This window comes from Thunnus thynnus, chromosome 22 (genome assembly GCF_963924715.1).
Source record: "Thunnus thynnus chromosome 22, fThuThy2.1, whole genome shotgun sequence".
Lineage (NCBI taxonomy): Eukaryota > Metazoa > Chordata > Actinopteri > Scombriformes > Scombridae > Thunnus > Thunnus thynnus.
Genome location: NC_089538.1, coordinates 8,684,595 through 8,705,899, shown reverse-complemented (window position 1 = coordinate 8,705,899; position 21,305 = coordinate 8,684,595). Strand labels below are relative to the sequence as shown.

At 41.0% G+C, this 21,305-nt stretch overlaps 2 protein-coding genes across 2 annotated transcripts in view; one reads left to right on the top strand and one right to left on the bottom strand.

Annotated features, from left to right (window-relative positions):
• The window catches only part of ppp1r14bb (protein phosphatase 1, regulatory (inhibitor) subunit 14Bb), a 28,631-nt gene extending 27,766 nt beyond the window's left edge, over positions 1-865 (bottom strand). The window contains exon 1 of the mRNA XM_067579562.1: positions 216-865. Coding sequence (XP_067435663.1) covers positions 216-416 — 201 coding nt within the window. The 5' untranslated portion in view covers positions 417-865. The remainder of the gene's footprint in view (positions 1-215) is intronic.
• Positions 866-10,685: 9,820 nt separating this feature from the next.
• plcb3 (phospholipase C, beta 3 (phosphatidylinositol-specific)) overlaps positions 10,686-21,305 on the top strand; it is a 52,279-nt gene continuing 41,659 nt past the window's right edge. Inside the window, exon 1 of the mRNA XM_067580980.1 lies at positions 10,686-11,416. Coding sequence (XP_067437081.1) covers positions 11,318-11,416 — 99 coding nt within the window. The 5' untranslated portion in view covers positions 10,686-11,317. The remainder of the gene's footprint in view (positions 11,417-21,305) is intronic.

Here is a 21,305-nt window from a genome sequence, read left to right as displayed (position 1 = left end):
AGGCTATAGAACAAGCGAAGCTAGGCCAAAAGCTCTGACAAAGGGCCTATTAATGTTTCTTTATCAATAGTTTGCTTTTGGACTGGACAGACAGACAAGCCCCGGTGCTGATAAACTGCCTTATTAGGCTATACCATAGAGTCCTATTACTTAGCAGAGCCGCCTAATCGATACATTCGATCGGTTTCGAGGCCGGTCATTGTTAGGGTCTTTACCTCACAGTCGTAGAGGTCCGTTAGCTGGTCGATAATCCACTCCTCCAGGTTCAGTCTCTTCCTCAGCTCCTTACGGTCGTATTTGACGGTAACGCGTCCCTGCTTCCGAACGGGTGTCTCCGGTTCCTCCGTGGTGCCGGCCGGCGTCTGGAAGTATACCCGGGGTTGAGGGCTCGTCTCCGGGCTTGTTACAGCAGCCATGGTCGCTCGCTATGGAAATAAAAAATCCAACCCCCCCCGGAGGTGTGGAAGTGTGAAAGGGGCGACGAAAAGGAGGCGAAGCGGTCTGTGGACGTGCGGGGGTTCGCTTTCCCGCACTGAAAAAATCCTGACTGATGAAATGTGTGACTTGAAATCCCCCGAAGAACAACGTTGGACCTGATGCTTTTGTTGTCCAGAACCGCTCAAAGGGACATTGGCAGTGGTCGGGTCGCCTCCAGAAAACAAGAGACCGACGGATACGGTGAAACGTAAAGTGTAACCGGCTTATTGGGCTATTTACAGCATGCAAACTCTGCTTATATAAAAAGAGACGGCAGTAGCGGAGCCGGCCTCAACTCTTCATTCAGTACAAAGAGAAATCACGCGTCTCTCTCTCTTTCTCTCGGTCCCCACGAGAGCTGCGTGCGCGCACTCTGACTGGACTCGAGCGCATCAGACGTAGCGCGACTGAAAAAAAAAGAAAAAACAAATGTTGATTTTTTTTCCACTTTCAAACAGCGTTCAGCCTCTTTTTTACTCCTTCTGTCCCCATACATCCTGTTCCCCACCCCTCGTTTTCCCTTTAAGTCTCCCTCCACTTAAAATGTTTCTTCTTGTTCCCACAGTTGGATGTGTGAGCTTCACTGTGCAGAATGATGTATGTGCAGAGTTTATTTTCGGTAATTTAAGTTCCTCTGTGTTCATTTAAAACACAATTTTAAGAAGTGGGCCTACGAGCATGATTTGTGACACCACAAATAGTCTGGAAGCTAATTCTGGTCCAATATTCAATTTACACAAGTGTGATGTGGAAACTAAAAGCCTCCGGTGCACAAAAACTGATAATGGACTTTATAGTGAACAAGGAGACATCTTGTGTCCAGCAATTAAACTTCTGAAATGAAATGTATTTACATATTCAGAGATTCAGATGTTTTAATGAGGGAGAAGGAGATGTAATTTTAAGGATTTGAACAAGATAATTGAACTTTCTTGGTAGAAAAACCACATCAGACACACATTATTATTCAAAGTAAAGCATTCATACATCTTAAAACATGTCTGGAGGGGATCTTTAACTTTCAAATGTGAGCCCCTGAAGCCCACTGTTCTCATTTTAACACGGTTAAACTCACTTCACACAAGAAGAATATGCTCTATTGCCAAAACATCATCAAATATGAACATCAAAGACACATTTCATTCTGTCTGTGCACGCTTTCTAACCCCCACTTCAAAACACCCATTGTCCATAGTGACCTATTCAATTGCCTAACCCTTGAAAAACTTTTCTGACTTTTCAAATGGCCTGTTATTTGTCATTGTGTGCACCATTAGCCTGCCAGAGGCAAACCATTGTGTGCTAAATACCTACTAAACTGCAGTGCATCATGCAGCACTTTGTCCTTGCACAGTATTTACACAAATTACCAGTTTGCCCAGGGGTCTAACTGCTTCAAACATCCGTATTTGAATACTCATCTGACTAGTTCACAACAGTAAAAACGTCTCCGTTGGAACGTGTGAAATGTATACCGATTTAATTTCACACCTAGATTTCACAGCTTGTGAAAAGATGAGCTTATATTTCACAATGTACAAAAATGTTGTACGTATGCCATGGTTGCACCATCCTCTGAGGTTACACACTACTGGAAAGCTGCTGGCTTTTCTAGTTTGGGATCCACTTTAACTTTTATGCTTCCTCTACAGGCTACGACAGAGATAAAACAACTGAAGGTGTTCCATTAACAGGAAACCAGTCACATTTTTTCACAGTCTGTCCATTGTGTGCTAACAGCAGGGAACCCCACCCCCTAGCTAGGCTGCTTAATAACAAGAGTTTTAATAATAATAGAGTGTGAAGTGATGGGGGGAGGTAAAGAGAGGGAGGGCGAATTCATAATGTCGATTTCTCTCCCTCCTTTGGAGTGTGTATGGGGGTGTTCACATCTGTCAACATGCTCATATTGGTGTGTATGTCTGTGTGTGTGTGTGTGTGTGTGTGTGTGTGTGATATTGGTGTGTGCGTGTCATACCGGCCCAAGCAACCATTTCACAGACCGCCATGGCAACAAGACATAAAAAACTGAATTATTCAGTGAGCATGTCTGAAACTTACAGTTGAGTAAGCACAGACACCAACACACACTCACACACACACACACCCTAACTTAAACATTCATGCGTGCTTGCTTATAAAAATACTCACACATAAGAATACTTATTATAAACTTAAAGCGTTACCAGGTAAAAGAATAAAATGTATATGCAGACTGTTTAAAAAAAACTATCTGCATCAGTGTACCAGCTACATGGACTTGTATGAGCTATCACTGATGTTTGGGTCTTTCATCCTCATGTCAGACAGACACATACCTCTGGAGAAGAAGGTCAGCATAATGTTAGCATGTAATATTAAAAAACAGCGGTGGCCTAGAAGAGTGTTCAAACCATGGAGGTAAGGAACTCAGCCAGTGTATATAACATAATATGGTATGGTACGTGAGAAAATGTCATGAGCTCATTTAATCTCACGTAGACCCTAAAGCTTGAAAATAGCCATACAACTGAGCTTATTAAGAATAAAGAGTGGACATTGTTACTTGTGTGTTGCATGATGGTATAACTTCAATCGCTAACCGGAGCTTAAGCACCATGGGAAGCCCATACATGAGACAGATCTGCTGTTGCATAACAATGTACTTCTGTAACTGACTCATAAAGCAGTAAATAGTCCATAGGTCATTGGTCATTGGAATCTGGTCAGGAGCTCCCACATTTAACTTCAGTAAAGTTTCAAGATTGTGCAAGTACACAACTTCAGAGGAAAAAAACCAAAAAAACCCCAAAACAAACCAAAAAAACCTTCCCCAAAGCATCCAAAAAACTTGAAACAAAAAGCATGGATTTCGATTCTGTGCAGCTGAAAACACAACAGTGGATGAAGTTTTCAGATCCTTATACGTGAAAGTAGCAATACGGCAATATAAAACTGTCATTCAAGTAAAAGTGCATAAATATTATTAGCAAAGTGTACTTAGAGTCAAATCTAAGTATTGTGCATATTGGATTATTATTACTGTTGCATTAATGTATAATGAGCCACCACTGTTGTAGTTGGTTGAGGTGGTCTTTCATACACTGTTGGGTAGTTTAATATATATAGTGCGTCATATTCTATATGTCTGTGTATGTAAAATCTTAATGTATAAAGTCACTACAGTTGTTAAATAAATGTAGTGGAGTAAAAAGTGTAATATTGTCCTTTGAATTACAGTGGAGAAGAAGTAAAAAGTTACACAAAATGGAAATACTCAAATAAAGTACGTCAAATATATACTTAAGTCCTTGAGTAAATGTCTTTAGTTACTTTCTACCACTGCCAGACAAGCTGATCACTACCGAGACATGTACAATGAGAACATTTGGGGAAGAGACACATTTAGCACTCTCACTTTCTACTTCCTCCTCTATAGTGTGACCGTAGATAACTTTCACCACTTCCAGCTAAACCTGATTTAGCCTACTTTTTATTTATGTATTTGCATGGACAGCTCGAGCTTCATTTAGAGAGCTGCTCTAAGAAATGCAGACATCTCTCCAAGAAGACAGAGGTTAAAGAAGTCATCCATCCACTGGAGGGAGCTGTCGAGCCCCTGCGTTGCAAGCTTTGTTAGATGATACAGAGAAAGGACACTTGAAGGAGGCATTTTGGGGCATTCAAAGTGCATTTGTGTCCACTGTGTGCTAAAAAAAAATCAGTTTCTGTTCATTGAACTTCCCTGCCAGAGGATAGAATAAGGTTCTACTTTACTTATATTGTAGAACCAGTCTTGTTCCTCTTTCCTTTCTCCACAGGGAGGTCAGAGTCATCTAGTCAGAGTTTCCAGAGCTCTTCACCAACACAATTTGTTGCACTAAAAATTGTGCATTTCTCTCTGAGTAGAATTTCTTCAAGTATTAATTGACATGTAGCATGTGATAGATGAAACAAAATTAATTCAGCAACAATGTGATTTATGAAGTCTATGTGTTCGCATAAAAGCTAATAAAGTTTCTGCACGCCTGAATATGTGACAGGTGTGTCAGAGGAAAGCCTGTCCTGTTGTGCCTGTATTCTTATGCCTTTATTTAATTTCTCTCTTATTCCTTGGACAGTGTGGCTTTTGTATGGAAAAATATATGTATATATGAAGAGTAGTGGTCCTTTCTAACATGTTTTATACTCTAAATGATATAAATTTTTGCTGTGAAGATTTATTAGGAATGGCCGCTTTGTCATTTTCTACTTTGGTGCCATATGGATGTTGCTGTAATGTTTAATAAGTATATCATTGTAAGATTCATGATAATTTGGCATTTTGCCTGTAATTTTCTGACCTTTAGATAGTTTGGGTTAACATAGATGTTGCTGTAATGTTTTATGTGTAGTGATATTGCAGAATTTATGAGTAATTGGCCCATGTGTCATTTTCCAATGATTTAATCTTTAGTATGATATTTTCTTCACTTACTAATCTGGGTGGCAATGTGTAGGCTGTATTTGCTCAATGTGTAGGCTGTGTTTGCTCAATCAGTCTCTCTATCTGCATGATTGCGTTCCCTCGAAGAAAAAAAAAAGTGCTCTTAACCTTGATTCATTTGTGCAAATAAACTCACGGGCAGTGCAGATTGTTGTGACAGACAGGTGTGCACATACAGACAGGCTACACCTCCAGTATTCTCAAAACAGGGAAGTGAATCAGAGCTGAAACTTGTGCGCCCACATTCCTAACTGTTGCACAATCGAGCCAGCGCTGGACAGAAGGGAGGGAAGTGTTGCCAAGCAGCCACTAGATAGCAGCACTGGATCACATAGCAGCCGTGTAGGAGCAACGATGACGTAGAAGAGAAAAAATGAATGGATAACTAGGATTCAGTTCCCCATGTGGAGGATTTTGAGGATGTAGGGGAAGTGATTGACAGCCGCTGCTAAACTAACCATGACAGAATGAGCTGTGATGAAAGATGCTGTCACTTGGTTCGTCTTGGTTATATCTGTCTGCATTGTGTGTGAATTACTCATCTGGGGGGGAAAAAAAAAACTGTAATCAGCACTTCGCCTACACACCCACATGACAGCTTTTCTCCAGAAACACATCAATAATAACCCTGCGATGTTATGGAGACCAGTCTCCAGTGAGCAGTCGTCTAGGCTACATCAGGCCAAAATCTCTGCATCGCTGTGGAGAGTAATCTGATCGAGTTTTTATTGCTACTGTTGACTGAGTCAGGCCTTTCCTATTAAAGTTTGTGATCGTGCACGCACATAATGTAGGCTTACATGCTTGTGTGTGTTTCTGTGTGCAAGCCTATGTGTGTGTCGGGGATTGGTCAGTGTGTGGAGAGACAGAATCTGCCTGTGTGTCTGTATACAATGTGTCTTTGTGAGTCCTTGGCTTTGCGTTGGGGAGAAAGATCTGGCTGTTACTAGACAGAGAGAGAGAGAGAGAGAGAGAGAGAGAGAGAGGACTGGTTGGGGGTCTTCCCTTTCGCCACAACATCTTTTCCATGTGTATCTATCCCTCACTTTGTTCCATTTTTAACCTCTGTTTCCCCCCCTTTTGTCTCTTTTTATAACCCTCTTTATCAACAAGTCATTATCTGACCGCCTACTCTTATTCACCCCTTCCTACTTCCCTGTATCTTTTCTATCATTCTTTCTATCATTATTTCTATCATTCTTTCTTTCTTTCTTTCTGTCTTTCGTTCTTTCTTTCTTTCTTTCTTTCTCTCTTTATTCCCTTCTACCTTTCTTCCTCTCCTTCTTTCTGTCCTATTTACTCTCTTTCTACAGTACCATATATCACTGTGTGAAACAGAGATGGAAATCAGCAGGAAAGTTTAAATATCTTCCTCTCTTCCTTGTTGCGCTGAATACATAAGAAAAAGAACAGTCTGACTATGATTAGATCTCTCACTCACTTCAGTTACATTTCTCATGAGGTTCTCATGAAATTGTTTCGCTTTCATTCCGCTCTATCTCCCTCTAAATCCCCCCCTTTTTTTTTTGTATCTCTTGTACTAAATGATACTTCTATTTCCTGTTTGTCTCCTTTTGCTCCATCTTGCCTGTCAGTTTTATCCCCTTCATTGTGTGACACAGCAGCTGTGTGAGAAATGCAAGGCCGGATATGTTAAAATGCACTGAGCAACAAGCAACGCAGGCAGAAGATCACAACAAATACAGTACAAGAATATACAACAACAAGAAAAAAAAAACAAGACGTCTACAGCGGCTCAATGAGACTACTCATAGGCACAGTAATGCTTTGAGCTGAATGTTAATGTCAGCATGGCAAAATACTCACAATGACAATGCTAACATGCTAATGATTAGCAGGTTTACTGCTGACATTTTTACTGTTTTAGTTTAGCTTACATTCACTAATCAGTACCAAAAGGGAAGAACAGCTGAGGCAATGTCATGAGTTATGTAGATATTTGGCATTAGCTAAAGAATTGGCAAAGCTGAAATTTTAACAACTCACCCGATAAAGTACCTGTTGAGATCTGAATTCACTCAAAACCCCAAATGTCAACCTCATGGTGGTGCTGGAGCAACTAAAATACATCATCTGGGAACTATAAATGTCTGTGCAAAATGTTGTACCAATTCATCTTGTGGATGTTGAGACATTTCACTGGATGACCTGCTGGTAGATATAAAAGTCAGGGGATCTATGAAGTCATACAAAGACACACTTTTAAAATGGACACAGTAGTGAGAGGTCATAAGGTGTTTCGTTCCAGAGAACAGGGCCAAAGCAACCTCACCACCAGAAATATTTCTAATTCTTGGTTCTGTTCTGAGAACATTTCTCACTCACTCAAAAAGTTATGAGAAGAGAGAAAAACAGACAAACAGTCTGCTCACTCTTGTTACAGAACTTAAAATGTTTTGTTGCCCGATTCCTTATTTATTCAGATGAGCGCCATGTACAGCACAGCATGTCCCGGTGACCAATGGGAGCTGGACACCTGTTAGAATGAGAGAGCGAGACATGACATGAGGAAAGAGAGAATGTATTTGTGAGAAGAGGGGGAGAACAGGAAGAAACGGAGGGAGGAGGAGGCAGTCTATTGACACCACAGGTGGCTGCACTTCAAATGCAGCGTTCTGCACAACAGCGTTTGCCTAAAAAAGAAATTCATTTGTGTTTATGCTTACGAGACAGGAGAGAGGAAAGCGTGTGTGCGCGCGCAAGTGTGCGTGCATCTTGTTATGTGCCAGAGAAACACAATATCCCTGCATGTGTGCTGTGCTGTTGAAAGAATGCATATGCATGTGTCCATCTTGTTTTTGTTTGTGGTCATCTGAGAGGTCATGTGTGTGTGTGTGTGTGTGTTTGTGTGTGTGTGGTGGTTCAAGATCAGATTAATCAACAATTCTGCCTGGACTCAGTTACTGCCCCAGTTCACACACACACTCAGTTCAGATATACCCACAGACAAGGACACACAAACACACACCAATGCCAGTCTGTCTAGCTGCTGAATTGTTAAACAATGTGTCTCGTACTAGATGTGTGCACCTACTCAGGTTCATGTAACATTGACTCCGGCAGTTTCTCCACACAAATGTGGAGTTGCATGTTCACAATAAATTGTTTCTGATTGATTCTTGTGGACAGTTTTTGGATTTCCTCTTCCTCACCACGGTTTGGTAAAGGAAAAACACTCAGCACAAACACGCCGGCAGTCAGTCAGTCAGTCAGCAGGCTACAGCATAGCAGACATTCCTGCCGGGTGTAGTTAGGGAGTTGGAGAATGGCAACGGTTGCCAAAAAAATCTGTTGCTCTGTTGCATTTTTTTTTTTTTATGAGAAGTCCAAGTTGTAATGTTGCTTGGCAGCAGGATTTGGACGGGATTGGACTGTAACTGTGCAGCCTCGTTTGCTCTCACGCTTCTTAAAACATGATAGGCTGCCACTGAGCTGGAGGAGGCAGGGGAAAGTTACCTGATGACTTTCAGTGGTTTAAATTACCTTACCCCCGACTCCTTTATTGTTTCCTGTTTATATAACGCAGATTTAATGCAATCATTTATAAAATATATCCACAACCTTGACTGCCTGAGTAAGAACCTTATCTCCATTACTATCTCCAATGTGATCTGATTACTGTGAATAATGACTAATAATAATAACTGTGATTAATGTAACCATGTTTTCAGTGATATTAGGCCACTGACCAATAATTCCCACAAGCACTCTGTCACTGTCAACACCCATTTAAAGCAATTAAGGGCAAAGGTTATTATAGTAAAATAGGCCTTTAATTATACTTTTGCTCCTGCAGTGAAATTCAATAAACAGGAAATAACTCTAACATTCATGTATGCATTTATCTCTGCCTGTAGTATTAAATAGACATCACATCGTTACATCATTACATCATTTTTTTGTTCTTCCTGTGTCAGTGGTTACTGACTATTTTGGCTTGTGTTTTCTCAGAAATGGTTTGATATCTTGGAAAATATGCTTGTCCACTTTCTTGAGAAGCTTGAACCAGCAGGCGGTTAGCTTAGCTTAGCATAAAGATTAGAAACAGTTAGCTTAGCTTTATCCAAAGGTAAAAAATCTGCCTACCAGCACCTCTAAAGCTCGCTAATAAATACTAATAAATAACATATAATTAACATATTGTTTGTTTCATCCAAGCTAGCCAGTCTCCCTGGCTCATGATGCTAAACTAAGCTAACTGGCTGCTGGTGGTAGCTTCATTATTAGCATTTATGTATTTTAAGGATTTTTAGATGCTCTCCTCCTTAATTTTTCTTTCTTTCTTATTCCTTCAGTCATTTTGTAACCCCTTCAGATTTATTTTGGGGATCTCTTTCCTGACTAACCCCCAAATCAGGAAACACCATATACACCAGGAATCAGCTGCTACATTCAACCATGAGCCAATTTTTTCAGGATTTTTCATCGCAGGGCCCGTTAACTGGTGCAGTGGAAGTGCAGGCCTATATTTTTTGTGTATGTATTTTTATTCATTTTAGAATAAAAAGGATTTATAACACTTTTAAGGACTGTATCTGAGGGGGAAAATGGCGTCAACAAACTGTTTCTATTTGACAACCATTTGTGTTTGTGAAGAACAGTCACATGGGCTAAAGTTGTGGAAGTCACACATTAAACTTTCATTTCTGGTAGGTTTATTAGACTTAATTTCAGCACCATTCACTGTTCAAATAATGTGGTACAACCATGTTTTTAATGCCTTTCCTCATGTGGGGGCAGTATTAGGTTACATTACAATAATTGGGGTTTACAGGAGCCTGTTATCTACAGTAGATTATGATTATGTAAAAGTTTTCATGTAAACTATGAAAGTCAAAACTTTCATCAGAGGGTCAAATATTTTTGCTGCAGAGACGGATTTGCCTGCCTCTGGTCTACGCTATGAAATTGCTTATATGAGGATGTATAGTCTATTTTTTTTTTTAAAGTATGGATTTACATCTTTATAAATCATTGTGCTATAATTTATCACAGGCTGGTAGCTCCATTTTGATTCACTTTCACAGTCAAGGGCTCATTAAAGAAGCACTCCACCAATTTTACACATCATGGTCAGTTTAGTCTTCATGAGAAGCACTCAGTCTGTGAAAACAGTTGTGGTCTGAAGGCTGTTTTGGTTCTGGAGGGAGCTTTGATAAAATAACCCCAGTGATGTCATCAGGGTTATCTTGGCTTTCTTTTTTTTTTTTTTTTTTTTTTTTTAACAGAGCCTGTGTTAACATGAAAAATGAAGGAATTCAAGAGAGTTTAATGAAAGCTGTAGAGCTATATTGTGAGAAGTGCAGGATCTGGCATTTTTGACACTAAATGTCAGGATATCTCAGCTTTGGCTGCTCAGATTTTGGCGATGCTTCTGTTTCTCACAAGTCCCCCAACTTTATGGATGTGCAATGTTAAATCACTGGAGTACACCTTTAAGTTCCAGTAGACAGTTTGACTGCATTTGGAGAAATATCGAGTAGAGATGAAGTAAATAAAAAAAGTTGTAGTGATGATCCCCAAAAAATGGCCTGCAGGAAGAAATGAGCATTATTTCAGAAAAAGAAAACCTCATGTTCATTGAGCACACAGTCTATTATGTTCATATCACTTTTGATGTATACAAACTGTAAATTTTAGGAGACAAGCAGGCAGTAGAACTGAATTAAAACACACCCCTTTTAGACAAACTCTCCCTGACTCCCCCTCCGCTCTCTCATTTCTCATATCTGACTCTGTCCCTCTCCCTCACTCTCTCCTCTCAAAATCGTCTCCCTTTTTTTTCACAGAAAACATGCAGGGAGGAGAGGAGGAGGAGAAAAGAAGAAACGCGTCGGAGGCGACAAGAGAGAGAGGAAGCAGAGAAAGTTGGTAGAGGAGCAAGAGGGCGAGAGGAGAGGAGAGAAGTGAGGGGTCGACCAGATGGGAGGAAGGAAGGAAAGGATCTCTCGGCGGGCTCAAGTGCGCGATTAAAGGATTCTGCATAAATAAACAAAATCAAATGAATCAAAGCCTATAATAAAAAAGAGGAATTATAGGCGCGCCACCGCGTTGCGTGGACGCGGACAAGACAGCGGCGGTGCGCGCTGAAACAGCAAAGTCCCGTCTTTCTCTCTCTGGATTTCACTCCTCATGTTATTTCTCCAAACTCGCAGCGAGGTTCACTAACTTTTGGTGGAAGTTTTGAGAAAAACTTCTTGTCCCCTCGTCCTTTCAATTAACACTCTCCCCGGAAAAGAAGAGAAGCTCCGGGGTGGAAGTGGAGGAAGGAAGAGCTGTTTTGTGCCTTCCGAGGAGTGCAGCTCGCCGTAGCCGGGGTTTAGGCGTTGGCACCCGGACAGGGAGTCCCTCGACATGGCCGGGGCCAAGCCGGGAGTCCACGCGCTGCAGCTCAAACCCGTGTCCGTCCACGAAGCGCTGAAGAAGGGGGGCAAATTCATCAAATGGGACGAGGTGAGAATGAAATGTTTGACATCTGCTTTCTGCCCTGACAGCATTGTCGCTATTAAAGCCATGAAGTGAAATAAATCGGAATGTTGTGTGGAGGTAAATGACAGATAACTTAGATAAGACTCCTTCCTTCTGATGGGATCAACTAGACAACATGACAGCCTGGTTTTGACAGTAGGCCCACTGTTGTGAAGTGACACACGAGACTGATGTGTGTATGTGTGTGTGTGTGTGTGTGTGTGTGTTAGCGTGTGTATTAGAGATATACAGAGTCAGATAAGGTGTGTATGTAAAGTGCAGGTGTGTGCACAGCCTCACAATCCTTCCCTGAACACAGAAGACCACTATCTGTGCGTGTGTGTTTTAATCAGATACTCAAGTAGAAAATTCCCCCATAGTTGCCAGAAGGCAGCAGGGCTTGAATGTATGTGTTGTGTTGTGCTGAATTCTTGTCAAGCCGGTTTTCCTCAGGCTCAGGTTCAGCCCTCTTAACACCCCCTTTTTCTCCTCCCTTTTCCTCCTCTCTTTCTTTCCTTTTCTGTACCTTTCCCTCCCTCAGTGGATTAGAGGAGAAAGCACCTGTCTTGAGTGGGAATCAGTAGGGGTTGCCCCCTCCTGGAGGTGATTTAGGAGCATTGAATGCACCTTGAGCTGCAAATAACACTTTCAATTGTCACCTTGATCATTTTTAAGAACTCAATTAACGTGTTTGTTTTGGTATTTGACCGTGAGACTCTTTTAAATCATGTCAACGCAAAAGGTTTTTAATTATTTTTCCTGCTTGAGTTGAGCTCTTTCTTCCGCGTATTTCTTTAGCAGCGTGTCTGGCAACGCTGGCATGTGCCTGCCCGTGTCATTGACCATAATAATTATGTGTGTGTGTCTGTGTGTGTGTTTGGGGTTTTCTGAGGCAGAGTGCAGGGCCATTCTCTAGTCTTCTCCATGTAGAAAGTAGGCCATCAATGATTAACCGAGCTGTTGACTGATAGGCTTTAACTGCAGGCCTGTGTCATTTGGAAAACCCTCATCTTGGATTTATAACAGAATTACATGCTAGGCGTGTGTTTGCGTGCGTGTGTGTGTGTGTGTGTCATCAAAATCCTGCATGGTAGAAAGGTTCCTTCTTCTAATAAGTCATCATTATCACAAGTGTACTTTGCAGATATGAAATCAGGTGTGATGTTGACACTTGTGTACACACACACACACAGAGGCGCGCTTGTGCACACACACACACACACACACACAAGATGCAACCTGCTGCTAAGAGTCATTAACAGAGAAATGGACATGTTTGAAAGTAGAACAACTTATCAGCAACAGAGCCTCACACACATTGGAACGATGACGGGATGTGTGTCTGGCCTCCGAAGAAGGCTCTTGTCACGCAAACAGTGAATGCCATGTCCTTTTGATTTCCTCTCTTTCTCCCTCCCTCTCTCACACACTAACTCTCTCTGTCTCTCAAAGGGAATTCCCAGGAAATGGTTATGCTGCCGATTAAGTGTGTGAACACTTAAAAACATGTGGATGCTTTCTCCTTGTCCTTCTTTCATCCCCTCTCCCCTCATTTGCCATTTCCCCCTAGAATCAACAAATGTATTATGGAGAATAAATGGCTGACTGATAACACAGTTTGGAGGAGGAGGAATGTGGGAGAGATATGAGAGGGAGCGAAAGAAATCCAGCTTTCTCATAAAATATTTATTAGAATACTTTTGTGTTTGACGGCGAGATAACTGTCAAAGATGCTCCATTGTTAAACAGCAGCGCTTGACAAAGTAATTGTGATACTTGTGTATAAATATGATAATCAATAGTGATCCCTCCAAATTAAGCCCAGAGGCCTGTCTCACGATCTCGGGATGACGTTAGTAGAAGAGAAAAACGGAGCTAATCTAAAAAAGAGCTGAGTTGACTCGGTGCACATTCAAGCTAAAACGCTCAGCCTGTTACTCTTAGTTGATCTGCAGAAAATTATTCAACGACAGGTTTGATGATTGATTAATCGTTTAAGTGATTTAGCAAGAGCCACACGTTTACTGGTTTGAGCTTTGCAAAGGTGAGAATTTGTTTCCTTTCTGTGTTCTTTAATATAAATGTAAAATCTGTAGGTTTTGGACTGTTAGTTTGACAGAATTAGCAAATTGTAGATGTCACCGTGGCTTCTAGGAACTTGTGACAGCCATTTCCACTAATAACTGACGTTTTACAGATAAAAAAAAAAAATCAACTCCAAACGTGTTTTCCATTGAAAAATCCAAAAGTCTATAAATATGCCCAAATATTTTTCATTTGAAAAGTTTAACTGCTGGACACACAATGTCTCCTACTTCACTGTAAAGTCCATTTTCAGTGTTTTGTGTATTGGAGGCTTTTAAGTTTCCACATCACACTTGTGTAAGTTGCATACTGGACCAGGATTGGCTTCCAAATGAGTTGTGATGTCATAAATCATACTCGTACACGCACGTGTTCACCTCGGGTTTAAGGTGAGCAACGGAGAAACTCGCAATGTGAAAACAGACGTCTGCTGTCAGACTTTGCACATTCATCATTTCTGCACAGTGAAGCTCAAACATCCAACTCGAGCAGCAATAACATTTTTGAGTGGAGGAGTACAATTTCCTGCCAAACCTACAATGTAAATGGAGTGTCAAGGCAAGTGAAGACCATCGGTCTTCTCAATGATCGCCTTATTTGCTCACTTTTGTCATGATTGCACCCAAATCAACCTATTCATGACTTTTAGCTAAAAAATGAACAAAGCACAGTTTAAGTTGAAGGTACATCTGTTGCAGCTTGTTGAGTTTTTATTTTATTCAACCTTTATTTAACCAGCAAGTCTCTTTAAGATACACAATCCGGCTGTGTAAAGTCACAGAAAATTCATTTACAGCATTCACATGTAGCACAATAACATATGACCTGAGAGAGCTTGTCTATTTAAAGCAGCTTGATTCTTCATCATCTGCTTGTCTCAAAGCAAAGTTTTCTAAAGTTTTCAGGTGAAACTTGGAAATGAACGGTCTACAGGGGACACGCGGGTTATTTTAGCACCTGTCTGTGCTCTAACAAGTTGACTAATGCACCGCTGTCCCAAAAATCTTCCTTGAAGGACTTTGCAAAGTGAGAAAAAGATTTGGGACACACACACACACTCGCACACATACAGAGAAAGTGCCTGAGGGCGGTGCAGTTTGTTTACATGAAAATCCCACTTTTGACCCCATCTCTCCCTCTTTTTCTCCCCCCCTTCTCCATCTCACTGTCGTCCCTCTACATCCCTCATCTCATGTCCTCTCTTCTACCACCGTCCCTTCATCCCTCAGCCTCCCTTTTCCCTTCATTCTTCCCCCTCTCTTCAGCTCCGTACTCATCTGTCACTGAGCCGCCGCTGCTGCCGTCTCTTACTTGTTTTATTGTCTCGGGGAAATCTTTTGCTCTCACAACAAAACCTCTGTTTCTCAATGGCCTTGGGAATTCTACTGTAGGCCCATCAAATGACACAGAAAGTTACACATACAAACTCACACACTGACTAATGCAGGGGGGGGGTGGGGGGGTGGAGGAGAAGGAGGAGGAGGAGGAGGAATGCATTCCAAATTGACCTTCTTTCTTCTGCGTCTCGGCTTGTGCACACGTGTGCTCATATATGTGTGTGTGTGTGTGTGTGTGTGTGTGTGTGGTTGTTTTGTTCTGGGTGTGTGTTACACGTTGAATGACTTCCTGTTCGAGCTTGTTGTAAGGCTCCAGAGCCAAGCCATTTTCTCTCTCTCTCCCTCCCTCCTGTTTTTGCCTCTGCCGCTCCGCCCTCTGCAGCCCCGGCCACAATTCAATTTAGATGAATTCCAACTGGAATTCAGTTAAAATTCCTCCCAAACAACCAATTAGACAAACAGAGACAGACAGTTTGTCTACAGTGGGGCTTGTGCTGTTGAGTGCTTTGATATCAATCTTTAAAGTCCACAAAATGAAATAAATAAGCATCTTTACACAGAAGAATTACATTTTCCTCCCTTCCACAGCGTTTGCAGGCTTCACTCGGCAGGATTAAATTTGCACCCAGTATTCAAATACGCATCCACTGTGCCACTTCCCGATATATATCACACGCCTTCTTATGTATATTCTGTCAAATTAGGCACCGTATGTCTGCACTCCTACATGTTTCCTTCGGTCAGAACCATGTGGTAAAAGTGTGCTTTTTTTTTTTTTTTTTTTAGCCCACGTTTTTGGATTTGATTTGTTTATGTTCACATAGCGCAATTACAAGCAGACCAGGACTTGTAAACAAAGTCACACGGAATCACAAGTTGCTCATTAATTGGACAGAGTTTTGGGAACGAGACATCCCTTAGAAATTAGAGGTCTTGGCTCCGGCTTCACATCCCTGTAACTCGAGCGAAGCACGGCGGACCATAAAATGTCACAATTCGGAGTTGTTTCCTGGAATTGGCTGGCAATATTTTGCGAGTCCTAACAGACCAGCGCCGCAGTTGACACTTCAATGCTGCTGTTGTCTTCGGTGTTTAGCGGTACCGTGTTGTCAAACCAAACTGACAGCTGACACTTGCTCCCCATTCACAAATATCCTGACTTGGCAATTTTGGAGCTGCTGTTTTCATTACCTCCATGTAGGCTTAATATATCCTCTCCCAAGTGCCTGCATCCACGTGTCTGGATCCATGTACGAACGTTTACATCATGCAGATAGTTATAGTCTAGTTCTCAACTAACCTTGAATGTGGTTTGGATGATTTTCAGTGCATCTGTAAAACCTAAATTACCATGAGGTCTATCCTGCAGATGTTAATGCAGTTTGTTGAAGGAATAGTTTGACATTGCCAGGCAACCAGCGGAGGTTCCAGGAAGCAAATAAACAAATTTCCCAAAATGTCAAACTGTTCCTTTTAAGGGTTTATTTTTCAGTTGTTACATGACTAAGGACATGCAGTGCTGTGAGTAATATAAATTCCATGGTTGATGATGGATTTATGTTTTTGACACTTAATTTTTCAAAATTTAGAGAGTGTGTCTCAATTCATGCAGGAACATTTCTCAACCACGTGCATCATTTTTATAGGACTGCGTTTACCTTGAACAATAAAAACGTCAACGTTTTTTTCCTGTCTTCTTTTCACCTTTGCTTCATTCCTTTCGTGGTAAACAATCGCTCTATATGATGCCATGGAATTTTTTTTTTTTTTTTTACGAGGCCACAGCACTAATAAAAAAAAAAAAAAAAAAAAGATCTGCAACCTTAACTGATCATGACTGTCGTAAAAAAAGATCAGAATCATCTTTATTGGCCGAGTATGTTTACACATGCAAGGAATTTGACAACGATCTTCAGAAATATATGCAAGGAATGTCTACGTACAGGTGTGGACTGTAAACAGGATACAAATAGTGAAGAGTGCATGATAAATATTAAATGGTAAAAAAAAAAAAAGAAGTGATTTATATTTTCAGGACATCCTTAAGTGTAGTTTTAAAATGGATCCTGTGCTGTTCATGTGTCAGAATTGGATACTGACATGGCTCCTAGGTTTCATAACAGCTTGGAAAGCGTTTTTACACCTGAAATATGACCAATATTTCAAAATGAAATCCAGAGAAACAGATCTCTTTTGTAAACAGAGGTGCTTTGTCATCATGATCTGATTAGAAAGTACAATGGGCTTTACTTTCATGCCAGTTCTTGTTTGCCAGCATTGTCAGAAAGTGGTTATCTTGGTTTAGTGTTGGATTGATGCACGGAAACAGCAAGCCACAAATTTGTCATAATGAGATGGTGGTGATGGTGGTAGTGGTGGTGGTGGTGGTGGTGGTGGGGGGGTTTCAGGAGATGAGAGCGGAGAAAGAAGAAGAAGATGATTTAGGGAGGAAAACAGGATCGCGTGAAGGTCTGACGCCATGCTGAGAAACGCTGCTGACATCCTGACAGAGTGGTGAGAAACAAGGGATGGATGGATCGAGGGAGAGAGAGCGAGAGAGAGAGGTGGAAGGTCAACCACAGCCACATGTGAAGTGTGGGACTGACATCTGGACTGCTCCATCTCTGCTCCCCCCCCCCCCCCCCCCTTTCACTCTGTCTATAATTTTTACTCGCATTCATTTACGATGCGTGCAACCTCGCTGTATTGTTTATATGATCTCTTCCCCATTCATTCCTTGTCAACTTTCCATCACTTTCTCTTCCTCCTTTTTACGTCTCTGTCTGCTTCCTGTCTTTTTTTTTTTTGCTTTTGTTTCTTCTCTGTTTCATTTTTCTTTCTCGTCTTCTTCCCTTTCTTTTTCGATCTGTGTCCGGTCTAGTGTACTAATGCTGCTGGGGTTAAAGGTCATCCATTCCTACCCTTTAAAGGTCTTGTTATATATGATCTATATAACACTAAAAAGCATTACAGAGTCTCAGTAGAGCTGATAAAGGTTTTGTTTGTCACCACACACTGACCTGCTTTTTTTTTTTTTCCTCACAGATCTATTTATTGTTCTAGTTAATTTCTTTCTCTGACTGCCTACAGCTTATTAGACTGAGATTAAACAAGAACATCTTGTGGAGTGATAAGACGACATGCAAATACTATAATAGTCGTATTACTTCTATTGAAAACACGGTTTCCAGGCCTTTGTAGTTGAAGGGTATTGTGACAGATGCTCATAGATGTTCAAAAATCAGTATGTTGCAGTGACTAATGGCGAGAGTGCTATAATTGCAGGATATTTTTGGTCAAAAAGTTTAGACTCTAAGATCAACTCCTCACCCCGCACATTTCCGATGACGGTATTGCGTCCGAATCTTTTTGTGATGTTCGCAAACCGACAAGCACGCCCACTTCGCACAGCGATTGGCCAAGACTGCGGAGGTGAGAGAGTAAACAGGACTTCTCCCTTTTTTTTTCATTATTCACTATCTCTGTCAATTTTCATGCGCACAACCTGCAACGTTACAAATACCTTCCATCTGAGAAAGACTGTCACACCACACCAGCGATTGAGTTAACTGTGTCAAAAAATGGGTGGAAATCTGAAACTTGCTACCATATTCAGCTTAATAAAACCTGTATACACAAGAGTATTGTTCATTAGGCAGACCATTGTATTACTACTGGCAGGGTTAGCTGCCCATTTCCTTAGTAGAATGTTAGATCAGATGAAAGTTAAATGACTCCAGTGGGGAAATAAGGTGGTGCCACACTTGAGAACAGGACAAGAATAGAACAGATAGAGACTACTCAGGGTTTAGACATTAAAACTAATCCCAGAGTGGCATCAAATACTCAATATGTTTACACCTTAAGCATGTAATTGGATAAATGGATGATTCGGATAAATATTAATTAAATGACCTCCATACAAAATATGATTTTTATTGACCTGCTAATTTCTTTTTTCCTGTATCGTCTTCTCCAGCATATTGTCTCTCTCTGGCCTTACTCCTCCCTCTTTCCTGTCCTCTCTTGCTGGAGTCCAAAGGTTACCTACTGTCATCAACTTTTACCATGTTGCCAAAGCTGCAGCTCAAACACACTCCCACTAAGTGCACACTAGCCTTCTTTCTCACACAGCATGGCAGAGCAAAGGTGCACTCGGAGCGGCCACTTTTATCAGTTTCTCACTAATGGTTGCTCTCGTTAATTCGTGGTGAGGACGGTATGTAGGGAAAAGTGGCAGACTAGCTGCCTGTGTGAGCCTTTAATAGATTGTGATTTTTCAAGAGGTGCTCATTAGCTGGTGTCTCTTCAGAGGGTGGTCCATCCATGTGACATTATGGTCAGGTAATGAATGTGTTTGTCAGAGGGTCATGGCATCTGGAGGGGGTCTGGAGAAAGAGACCTCAGTCAATTAAGGAGTAAAAAAAAAAAAAAGGAATTTAAGTGTTGGAGAGAGAGTGAGCTGAAGGGGTGATTGACACACAGAGCAAAAGAGAGACATGAAAGAATGAAAAGAAAGCCTGGCAAGTCTTCAGAAGGTTTCTACATATGGCGGTTAATTAGGGAGTGGGGCGATTATATCCAATTATACACCCACTCACACACAGAAAACACACCACGGGGCGCATGTTTATGGTAAACAAGGTGTGTGTGTGTGTGTGTGTGTGTGTGTGTGTGTGTGTGTGTGTGTGTGTGTGGAGGGTATGCACTAATGATTTCCTGGTTAGATTTCTAAAATGTTGCCCTTAATTACAGCTGGAAACTGAAGTGACCTTCTGTGTTATGAAAGATGTTTACAGTGAGCAGCTACAATGACCTTGAACATTAAAAAGTGAATGAAGCCGATGGATGAATGATTCATGAATGATTTTTTTTTTCTGACCAGCAGTCCAAAATCCAAATATATTCAATTTACAGTGATATAAACCAGAGAAAAGCAGCAAATCCTGACATTTGAGAAGCATGAACAAGCAAATGTTGAACATTTTTGCTTGATGAAAGACTAAAACCATTCACTGATGATCACAAAATGACTATGAATACATGTGGACGGACTGGAAGAGTGAGTGAATCATGGAGGAAGCAAGAGAGAAGGACAGAGAGGAGTGTAACATAGAGATGTGTGTGTCACGCTGAAAGACGTTCCTAGAAAGCAACTGTCAAGTATGTAAAACTCAACTGGCAAAACATGCAAATATATCTGACCACAGTGGTGTCTGTGTTCATTCTCCTGCCTGTGTTTGCTTGAAAGATAAATAGGAAATGTTGTTATATTGCGGGTCACATGAGCCTATAGGTCACGTTCCTCTGAGTAAAGGTATGTGAGCGTACTGTATGTTTGTGTGTCTGGTCCCAGTGGAATTCCCCATTTACGGCCAAAAAGTGTGTATTGACGCTGGATATACCCAGGTGACATATAGTGGAAAGACAGAAATCAAGCATGTAGTTGGGATACTGATAAATTAAGAGAGGCCTTTTGATCCCTCATGGTTGGAAATGGTACTACTGTGAATGGCATTTATATAAAACTCAATGCACTAGACTGTACTTCAGGGTAATAACAAGCCCTACTTTGAATCTGTGGTGCCAAAACTGGCAAAAATCTATACTAACTGGTGCTAACTGGATCTGGTTTACAGCCCGCAATGGACCAGGTTTGCACTGGTAGGCATTTTGAGAGGAATATACTGCAGACTAGAGCTAGCAGTTGCTCTTACGTGTCCTCTCTCTCACCCTGGTTCCGATGTAAACTGAAAAACCTACAGTAGAGACAAAGCGATGATAGTGTTTTGGTTTTCTTTCTTAATATTGCTGAAAAAGACCCTGATTTCTGACCTTACATGGACAGAAGAGTGTGCTGCTTATATGAAAGGGTGAAGACAAGTTTCTGCTCCAACTGTAGCATTACTATACAGACTAATACAGAACATTTGAATGAGTTACTTGGATAAAGCCTGTGGGTTGAGAAAAACAAGCCCTTTTTTGGGATAAACTTAAGCATTGTAGCACTTCTCTTTTTCCTGCTATTCTGTGTACAATTTATTAGAAATGTCTCCCTAATATGTTATTTGAAAGTATCTTTTCTTTGGATTTTGCATGTCTCACTGGAAGAAGCATGTTCTGTGTGAGTGGCGACTACTCATAACCAACTCTCTGGTATGAATTGGTCAAACACAGGACAAAAACATATTTATTATCACACAGTTAACAGAGGAGCTGCAATTAGTTGATTGACAAAAAATCAATCGGCTATTATATACACTATTTTTATAATCGAAGAATTATTTTGAGTCATATTTTAAGAAAAAATGTCAATTGCAGCTCCTCAAATGTGAATATTTTCTAGTTCATTTAGTCTTATTTGATAGTCAACTAAATATTCTTTGGGTTATGGACTGTTGGTTAGTTCTGGTTGGGACAAAAAGAACCTCATCTTGGGCTTTGATTGACAT